This window comes from Marmota flaviventris, chromosome 8 (assembly GCF_047511675.1).
Source record: "Marmota flaviventris isolate mMarFla1 chromosome 8, mMarFla1.hap1, whole genome shotgun sequence".
NCBI classification, from domain to species: Eukaryota; Metazoa; Chordata; class Mammalia; order Rodentia; family Sciuridae; genus Marmota; species Marmota flaviventris.
The window spans coordinates 73,140,499-73,151,428 of NC_092505.1; the positions used below are offsets into that span (position 1 = coordinate 73,140,499).

A 10,930-nucleotide genomic window follows, 5' to 3' on the forward strand; every position below is an offset into this window, starting at 1 on the left:
GTCTAATGGAATGCCTTTAAATGTGATTTGACATTTTGCTCTTGGAGATGTTAATTTCTTTGTCTTGTACTTGATGGACTATAATATGCTCTGGTAAAGATCTCTTCTGGTCATGTCTGTTTGGGTTCATCTGGATGTGAACATTAATATCTTTCCCAACATTAGGGAAGTTTTCTACGATTATTTCACTGAATAAGTTTTCTAGGCTCTTAACATTTTTCTTATTACCTTTGAGTATTCCAGAAAAATGCTAATGTTTGTTCATTTAATAATGTCCCAAAGTGATTTTGAATGAATATATGACCCACATCATCTTAACTGTATACTTCAAAAAAAAAAAAAAAGTCTTTAAGTTTTGATATTCTTTCTTTTGCTTGATCTAGTCTATTGTTGAAATTCTCTAGTAAGATTTCTAGTAAAATCTAGATTTCCAAGATTTCTATTTGGTTCTTTTACAGAATCTCTACTTCTTTCCTCAGTTCCTCATTCATATCTCTGCACCACCTTCCTTCTTTAACTTAATTATTTATCTATATTCTCTTGGATCTCTTTCGGCATTTTTACAATCATTTTTTAAAATTTTTTTCTCAGGCATTTCATGCATTTCATTCATAACAGATTCGGAACCTGTTACTAAAGAGTTATTATGTTCTTTTGGAGACATATTACCTGTGTTTTCAAATTTCTTGTGTTCCTGCATTGATAGTTGTACATCTGGTATATCAGATATCTCTATCACCTCTATCACTTCTACAGAGTCGTCTTATTAAGTGGCTTTCTCATGAAGGTGTGTCTTGGGATTGGTTTGATATGCAGTATTGGCTTTGTTTCTAGTTTGACACCCTAATCTAATCTCCCTGTGGTTTCATTGGCAGTGATTAGTGAGTTTGGGCAGGGTGTGCCATATTGGAATTGGAGAGACTCATTGTCACTACAATGAGTGACCACAAAAAAGTGGGGACATCCTAGCAGCTCAGGCATGTATGGTGTAGAAAATAATGGGTGTGGGCTGATCACTGGATGGCTGTCCCTATAATAAGAGTAGCCTCTAGCACTGTCTTCTACCAGTCACTAGTGGGGACCTAGATGCTGCACAGGGAGAGGTGGTGGTGGCAACTGCAACATCCCCTCTCTGGTGCTCACAAGCAGTCCTGACAGCCATACATGGTCAGATAAGGTACACAGACAGAAGGTGGCTGCATAGGTAGGGTGGCAGCAGAACTGTGGTATTCTTCACTGCTGTTGCTGTGGTAGTACCCCAGTCTAAGAGTATAACCTCAACCAGAGCGGAGCAAAATTGCACTTGGCACCCCTGGGTGGGGCAAAAGCTGAAGCAGTAGAGTTGTTCAGGGCCCCCCAGCATGCCTTTGTGGGGGCAGCAGTGTTACCGCTGTTGACCGGTGACGAGTCCTTGCTTCCCCAATGTTGAAGAATAACACCAGAGAGCACGCCGAGGCAAGGTCAGAGTAGAAATTAGAAGTTTATTAAAGGACAGCAGAAAAGACTTCTCCCGGAGGAAGAAGGGGACCCAAGAGGTGGAATCCGTGGAAGGGATGTTGTCTCCCCTTTTTATAGTTCTTTCAGTGATGGAATGTAGGTGGGAAGGCCCGAGGGGTGGGACACAGGTGGGCCAAAAAGTAATCTGGTCAGGAAGGACTTCTGAGTCAGCACCTTTTTGATGGGGGCTGTTCATTAACATTTCTTTGAGGTGGACTTTGGCCTAGGGCCTTTTGGGACTTCATTAACATTCCATGAGTTGTCCTGTGTTTTCCCGAGTCATTCTCCGCACGGCCTCCATTTTAGATTTCACTCGATATTAGACCCGATTTACCTAACTACACTGACTACCTAATTTTAAATCTGGCTTCAGCAGCAGAGGGAATCCCAGTGTTAGCTTCCTGCCCCATCATCAACAGGCAGCAGAACACTCAGCACAGGAGGAAGGACACATTGTACCTGCCTTTAGTCCTGGCACTGTCTTAAGTTCACACATGTCTGGCCTCATTCTTGATCTAAGAGGGCAAGCACCCTACTCCCAAGCATGGTGCACTCCATTCCCTCTGTCTCAACACCAATCCCCTGCAGTGCACCAAGCAGGCATAGGTCAGAGTCACTCAAGAGTCAAATTGGGTTGCAAGGCAGCTGCTCTCCAAGCCACTGCAGTGAAATGTCTTTGGAAAATCTGAAAATGGGACTGCACAAGGTTTCTGATCCCTTAAGCAGTTCAAACCCAGAAAATAGCTCCCTTCTCAGATGTCTCTTGGTTACAGCACCCAGTGGGTCACGAGGAAATGATGTGAGAACTTTTTTGAAGGCAAAGCTAGCTACCTTGCAGGTTTTAGGTTACTTATCTAAGTGAGTTACAGGCTTGTGAGGAATGTGAACCTTTCCAGTAGCCAGGATTGCTAGGACTCTTGCTTTTACCCTTATCTCTACAAATGGGAGACTCCTCCTCCCATGGGCGTGGAGCTGAGGCTGCAGATGCCAGCATATTTTGTGTTTTGTCCCAGCTCTCTGAATTACAATATTCCAGCATTCTTCCACAATCACTTGCCTCAGAATGCAGCGCTACATGAATCACTTTGGTTCTTTGTGGAGGATACCAGTGATGGGCTCCTCTAGTCAGCCACCTTCTCCTCTCAGGTTCTTGCTTTTCTTGGTCTGGCTGATAAGTTCTTTTTCAGTGTTATCTGCCAAGATCAGAGATACACATGTTTATCAAACAAAGTCATAATTCTTAACAGTTGCCAATTATGCTATTAGATGTGTCTCTAGCTGCCACAGTATCTTTCCCACTTCAGTTGAATGTATAACTGTTCCTTTTAAACATGCATGACATGTGTGTGCCTCTCAGTAATTTGTACAAAATCAAAATAGTAGTATTAGAGATCTCTTAGAAAATTACCAGCAGGATACAAGGTATTTATGACTTGTGTTTAAGTCTAGATGCTTTTCTTTCCTCAAAAGTACCTCAGAACAAATGATTTCAACATATGAATTTCATGATGGTTGATTAAAGGAAAACTTACTAGAATTTATAAGCATTTTTTAACATGATTAAAACCAAAGTATAATTTATTGTTCATCTCTGCCTGGTAATGAAAATATTTAACAGAAAAATGAATAGAATCACAAAACATACTAAAAATGCAATTTAGCAGACCATAATGATTTCAGATGTTTAATTACAGAGGCAAAACCATATAGATTTTAGCGAGATCAAGGAATTGCATGTTCTTGTATATGAGCAGACTTTAAAATACATTTCCTATAGTTCTGATATTTTTTAAAACTAGATACTATCCTCGAAGCAAAAAATTAAAAATAAGGCTATTATCTAATTTCATGTAGAAACAAATATGTTAATCCTGGTGCTTTTATTTTTATGTAGGTAATGCTGATATTGCCAGAATTGTGAATGGGATAATTTTTGTTTTTTTAGTTACCTTTTCATGGAAAAAAAATATCATCCATGTCTTTAGACACATTATTTAAAAAGAAAATATGAAATAATCAATTTTTATGACTTAGAAATATCAGTCAGTGTACAGTACCTTCTGAAGCCACTGGAATAGGTAGCAAGGCAGAGAGCTGGAGCCAGAGGGGACATTTTGTGCCTGAGGCATTTGGCTTGGAGCCACTTCACTTTTGCTTCTTGTCCTTGGATTTGTTGCTTGGCATTTTCCAGCTGTTAAATAAAGTCTTGTCTAGAAACTTGTCTAGAAATGTATAGCTGTTTGATGGCATAAATTTGACTTCTTATTTAATCCTTTTGAGTTTTGGTAACATAGGCTTTTTAAATACTGTACAGAATATAGCTATAGGGATGAACATACCCTGTCCAGTTAGCTAGGCCGTGCCCTGGGATCTGCATGGGGAGGGGCCTGGAATTAATTTTCTCTTAAGGACACTGTTCATTCATGGGCACCAATCTCATTGATTTCACTTTGAGAAACTACTATCATTGGGAAACTGATCTAGAATCCATTTCTCCACTCCTGATGTTTAATCTAGCCTTTCTTTTTCTCATACACATCCTGCTACATGGGAATCTGGATAAATTGTTGAGCACAGTGTCATGTTTAATTCTGTTCAACCTGTTGATTAATAAAGTCAAAGCCTCTGCTCTGTTCTTTTAATTTTTTTTCTCTAGCCTCAGTAAAGCATAGCATTATAGACCTGAAAAAGTAGGCAGGAAGAGACCATACAAAAAGTGTCTTGAGTTTCTCTGCTGTGACACAGGTGGGATAGAGGACGTTTGGGGGGGTGTTCCTCATGTGTATGTATGAGCTTAGAGAGTTTCTTCTGGTAGAAACCTCCCAAGACTCTTCCTCTGGGGACCATCAGCCACAGCCTGTGCCAGTCAGAAAGATAAATTATACAGCTAAATAAAGTAAAACCTTCCTCTTTTAGACAGTAGTTTCCTTCTGTATCTCTTATTTCATATGATTTGAAAAATGTGAAATCTAAAATTGAATGCATAAATTTCTCGAACCACAAATACATATTCTACCACAACTTCTCTAATGTTCAAAATGGGAATGATATTACCTATCTCACAATGAAATGGAAAAAGGGTAAAAGTTTGTAAAGATAGTGGAAAATTATATTATTTTACTTAAAATAACACCATTATGTTTTAATGTCTTCATTTTTATCTGTTTCAATGGTCTCTCTCTTTAAAATCTACACAGATGGTTCACAAGCACCAGCCAGACCCCCCAAACCACGACCCCGCAGGACTGCACCAGAAATTCACCACAGAAAACCCCATGGGCCTGAGGCAGCATTGGAAAATGTCGATGCAAAAATTGCAAAACTCATGGGAGAGGGTTATGCCTTTGAAGAGGTGAAGAGAGCCTTAGAGATAGCCCAGAATAATGTTGAAGTGGCCCGTAGCATCCTCCGAGAATTTGCCTTTCCTCCTCCAGTCTCCCCACGTCTAAATCTATAGCAGCCAGAACTGTAGATACCACAGCGGAAAGAAGTTGACAAATATTCCAGGAGTACGGAAAGAGGATTGAGATGGAATTCAAGAGGGAGAGCATCTCGGGAGGGAGGCCAGAGTGCAGCTTCACAGAAGTCTGTTACTTGCTCAGGATGTTGATTCTGCGGCTTCCTTGTTTTTGCTAGCCATACTTTTAAATCAGGGTTGAACTGACAAAAATAATTTAAAGACGTTTACTTCCCATGAACTTTGAATCTGTGAAATGCTTTTCCTTGTTTACAAGTTGACAAAGTTGAAGTTTGTTTTTGTTTTTGATACCTGTACTGTGTTCTTGACAGACCCTTTGTAGAGTGGTCAGGTCTGCTGTAACATTTCCCATCAACTCTTGCTGTCCATGTCAGCAGCTAAAGCACCTCTTCATTTTGGTCTCTGCCATCCATGCCCCAAGCCCAACCCCTAGGTCCAGTTCCATTTCTCTCATTTACAAGATGCTTTAAAGGTTCTGATTTTCAACATATCAAACTAATGCAAAAAAGAAAAACAAAATGTGTATGGTCTTCACTACTGAGTCTTTTCTTTGGAAACCATCACTGTTGACAGATGGGAAAAAACCTGAATGTATAAAGCATATATTTGTCAATTAACTGCCTTTTCTAAGGGTTTTTTACGTAATATAGAGGAGATTCCCTTGGTAGGTTTTGTAACCTTTAATTTTCCACATGTTCTGTCTCTGTCATCCCAGGGTGCCACAATGCTGTAAAAATCAAAAAATATGAGAAAGCAACTACTGCAGATGTGAGAGACATACACTTGCACAAGACAATGCCATACTGAAGTAATATAATGAGGTCCCCTGATACTTAGCCCTGCATTACTTTCAGGAGGCCATCTCCCCAAAATATATTCAACTAAAAATAAAATCATGGACATATCTTTTCCAAAGTGGAACAGATTTCATTTCCTATTTGTGCGATCAGACCCTGGTTTCGAACAGCCATGGGATCCACTTCACATTGCAATGGGATTATTAAATCTTTGATGCACTGTTAAGTTCCAGTGCTACTGTGGCAATGTTTTTGCAAAGTTCTTAGTAAATTTCTGTTTCAAGATTCGGGTTCATATTTGATTTGTAGATGCGATCATTGTTCCACATTGCTTCAATCAGTCAGGTAAAAGAAGTTAATATAATTTTGCCTTTTTTGCAAAATAGGTTTCTTCAGAAACCATGTTATTACTTTTAATAAATCTATAAATATTTATTGAGCATCTACAATTTGCTTGGCATTATTAGGCACTGTGTTTTTAAGCACAAACTCTCACAGGCTGATTCCAATATAATTGGTTTGTTATTTTTTATATGCATTTTTGATAGCAGAAGTCTCTGATGGACAAAACCTGGAAGGTTTCCATTATAGCCTCAGGATTTTCCAATAGTTTTTTTTTTTTTTTCCATTCCTAATGAGAAGTTAGTGAAGAAATGAGACAGACAAAACTCTCCCTATATAAAATGCCTGAACCCACAGAAAGTTTTCTAACTATGGACAAATTGTGGGTTTCAGCATGTTTCTACCACTCCATTCTTAACTTCACCCATCACTTTTGTGTTGTAAAAAACAAGAAATGCATCAGAGAGTGAGACTCTCCTCAGAACATGATAGGACATCAGCTAGGTCTGATGAAACTAATGTTGTACAAGACTTGTGCAGACAGGCAAGTTGACCCAGGGCGGGGGAACTCACAAATTCCTTTGCAAAGTGACACACACCCTTTCTTTACAGTCTGGCTTTCTTGAGGACTCATAGGCCATGCATAGTTTGTACTCTTGTATGAATTTCTTCAGATGACTAAGCTGGTTATATCCCTAAAGGGGGATTTTTAAATTTGCCTTAGATGCTGTTCCTTTGAGTAAATAAGTACCATTTTTTTACACTTTTAGAATAGCATTGACAATTCTCTTTTGCTTTGTGAACTCCATGTTATGAGTTTTAACTTGTTTTTTTCAGTTTTTGATGTCACATTGGAATAGCACTGTATATTTGGGGCTTTTTATGACTTACCAATAATAGGTGAAGTCGAAAAGCCAAAAGCTGCCACTTTTTTTGTGATAATGTTTTAGAGAATGAAGTAAAATAAGAACATTAGGAAACAGTACATTCTCATTCAGTTTTCAAGTAATAATGAAAATTTTCAGTGAGAAATTTAAAAGACAAGACATAATGATATAGTAAATTTGGACCTGAAAATTTTTTTGGAAGGGGACTTTTACAGTTTTCTAGCCTCCACAAAAATCTCTTTGCATCTTGTGCTCAGTAGCAGCCATTAGTTTTATCATTAAGTAAAATAAATCAAAAATTTATATCAAATGGAATAAGGGAAACTGTCACACTATGGTGAAAACTCATAGCTACATGTTGCCTATGATGTCATGCTTATAAAGAATTTTTTGAGGAGATAATTAAACCAGATTTTTTATTATATATAGTGACATCCTGTTAATAGGAAATGTTCCCAAATTTCTTTCACTGTAATCCAGTAAGTTAGACCTTTCTCCCAATTCTTAAGATTTGATAAAATTATTCTTTAAGCCAATATTTATTATTCATGAGATTACAACACAATCATGACCAATATTAACCCCCACAACCGAATATGTTCTGGGGTAGAACAATTTATCATAATATTTCAGTACATTTATCTCCATAATCTGTTTTGAGTTTATGTTCCCCTAGATATCTGATATTCACAGCCAAATTTTCTAGAATTGAATCAAAGCATTTTATGCTCAACTTAGAATTCCTTCCATGAATGCAGCAACAAGACCTTTAGCTCTGCCCCGTCTGTTTCTCTGCCCACATTGCAAATAGTCTTAATGATGGAGCCCCAATTGTAACCTCAAAGGGCTCATTTGTTAACTTGGTATTTCACACACCAAAAACAACTTGCAAAGGTGTCTTCATAATGTGAACTTTTAAATTTTTCAGTTCCAGAAGCATTTCCTGGACATATTTTTTCCTCTTACATTTTCAACTTGAAGCTTTAATTTGCACTGAATTATCTAATCTGGTTTCAAAAAAAAAAAAAAAAAAAGTTTCAAACTCATCCATTTGGATTGGAAGCAAATTACCGTTTGTTTTAAATAATACAGGTACTGCCTGATAACCTGGTATTTTAGTGTTTCTAATGAGAGTTTCCAGAAGAAGATGGCAAGAGAGTGAAGTGTTTTCTTTCCCATGACCATTTTGTTGTTTTTTAATGCCTTTTAAAAAAACATGTCCAATGTGGCAAAATAGTTATGTGTTTGATTAATTTATATTTTATTCATTCTTTTTCAATTCTGGTTATTTTGTACCATCGAGGACTTTATCTGTTCTTTTAAGGTATTTTATAAAATGAACGTTAACAAAATGTTGAGTTGGTATTTTATTTTTCAAATGAATGCAAGTATTTCTTTCAGAACATTTATACATTGTGATTAGGCTTCATATTCAGAAAAAGACATTTAATAGCTAGCTAGACAAAGGGGTGTGAGGTGTCTATCCTAGATGGTTTAGTTATTAAATACCAAGACCATGTAACTTTAAGGAAATCTAATAGATAAACTACCCTCATACCAAGACCTCAAATGAAGGTTATATCAAAGTTCCCAGTAATAAAAGCCATATTTGGGGAAAGGCCAAAGTTCTTTGAGATGAAATACTAGATAATTGATAATTCCCAATCAACAGTTATATCCTCTCTTAAAAATCCTGACATTTCTAATCATTGGAAAAATATTGGAGGGGGGACAGATTTTTTAAATGCTAATTTATTTTATATCAAGAACCATAGAATATTTTTCAATTAATTAGGACATGCAAAGTCAGACATAGCAATAGTAATTATTCCCTTGAAACACAGACACTGAAATGGAAGATACACAAGGAATAATTCGAGTAAAATGAATGCTGTGTGAAAGTCACCATATTATACTGGAATTGCGTGTTTATGCTAAGTGCTTAAGAATGAATTATTGGCCCCTTACTGTGAAGAAGGAGCTTGCTATTGAAGACTTCAATACTGTCAACAATCATGCCTCTTTTAGGACCCCGAGAGGAAAAGCTGGATGACAAATTCTCTATGGAGACTATAAAGTCACTGGCTGTTCAGTATTTTATCAGCCTAAATAATGAGCAAAGTTTGTTGTTTTAAAAAAAAAAAAAAAAGTGACGAGGTAAAGCTTCTCAATGAGGAACAGCACACATGATAAAACATTGTTATTTGGGCAGAGGGCAGAGGTAGTGAGCCTGAGGATGGGAGAGGAGCCAAGGGAGAGAAGGGCTGTGGGCTTGGAGGTGAGACTGGGCAGGCCACTCAGGACCCCAGAGACAGGAGCAGGAGTCCCTGGTTGGAGGCCAGAGACAAGCAACCATGGAAATAACAATGACTTCTCAACACAGAAGAATTGGGATGTGCCTAACAGGAACTGTTGCATCAAATGACAATCTGATGGCAAGGCTAAAATCTAACGTTCATGCTTCTATGTGCTTTTGTTCATTTTCAAAGGAAACCTGGAAAATTATTCTTACCTATTTTTGCTGGGTTTTCATCCCTACTGCCCCTATCCTCTTTGGGCTGTAAATGATAACTCCCTTCTATTTTAAATGCCCTCTGATTGCTTTCTGTGGCTCTAGGGAATGACAGAATGAAGCTTCTGAAGTTCAAATCCAAGTTCACACCTGTAGGTGAAATCCCTGGTGGCTCTCTGGTAGGGATTCCACATCTGCCACCTCACCTTCCACAGTTCCTCTTTACTTCTGCTGAGCTTACAGTTGCCAAAGTGTATCCCATGTCTGCATGTAATAGTCCTAAATTAGCTCTGTCCCTTCATCCAGACTGGCTAACTCATTCTTCAAAATCCAGTTCAAGTATTGTATTGGTGAAACATTTTCTGTCTTACCCTACAAGCCGAGTGGAGTTTGCCACCTTTTATGTCTTACACAGCACCAATCTTATGACACTAACCATGTGGTTTGCAATTACTCCACCTTTGGCCTCAGCAAGACTGAACTTCAGGAGAGGAAGGATGCCGATGTTATGTCTATGTCCCACTCTCATACAGAGCCCTGCAGGGTACACAATGAAATACTTCAAAAATATGGACAGTTGCACACTTGAGCAGCCAATAGTGGAAACAGTCCTGAGTTCTAGTCCCAGCTCAGCTGCTTGCTACCTCTGTGGAAAATATCTTTGCTTTGATCTCTTGCTTCACACATAGACTAGAAGATGTATAAAAGCACTTGCTAAATGTGATCACCCTAGATGCCTTTGTTTTTATTCTTTAGGTGGGGATCAAAAATTATTTAATAACTGAAAAATATTAGATTTACAACATAAAAATTAGGAGATTTAAAAACTTATTTTGATAGAGTTCAACCTGTTTTTAGTCACTTGAGACTATAAAAGAATGTTTCTTCATAAGGAGGTTATGATAAAACATATCTAATCAAAAGGTTACTACTCACAAATTCCCATGACAGGAAAATAGTATTTAAAAGTGTAGGTTCTGGAGCCAGACTGCCTATGATCAATCTCTATCTCTGCCACTTCCAAGCTCTGTGACCTTAGGAAACTGTTCTAACCCTTCTGTGCTTTGGGTGCTTCATTTGTAAAATTGGAATAGCAACCACGTCTACAGTAAAGATTTGATAAAAGGACTTGATGAATGAGTTACAGATTAAAAAAACTAAAAGCAGTGAATGGTACTTAAGAAATGCACAATAAATGACAGCTGTCATTACTGTTTGCCCTATTCAGGAAATTTAAGTTACTATCCATCTCTCAGAAGCCCCAGAATAGACAGCAAAATGAAGCAGGTCTAATTTGTCTCCTTAGTTCACACAGCAAGAGGCCATCCTGGCAGCCTTAAGACATCAGTGGGAAGTAATTATTCTGGTTAAACTGGGGATATCTGAAATCTAAAAAGGTAATAAGCTGTGTGTCCTG

The 10,930-nt window shown here is 37.9% G+C and overlaps 1 protein-coding gene across 4 annotated transcripts in view; it reads left to right on the forward strand.

Moving 5' to 3' along the window:
- The window catches only part of Cblb (Cbl proto-oncogene B), a 205,516-nt gene extending 197,163 nt beyond the window's left edge, over positions 1 to 8,353 (forward strand). For all 4 annotated transcript variants that reach the window (XM_071615386.1, XM_027943202.2, XM_071615387.1 and 1 more), the window contains one exon: positions 4,695 to 8,353. In XM_071615386.1, the coding sequence (XP_071471487.1) occupies positions 4,695 to 4,954 (260 nt within the window). In that variant the 3' untranslated portion in view covers positions 4,955 to 8,353. The remainder of the gene's footprint in view (positions 1 to 4,694) is intronic.
- Positions 8,354 to 10,930: the final 2,577 nt, after the last annotated feature.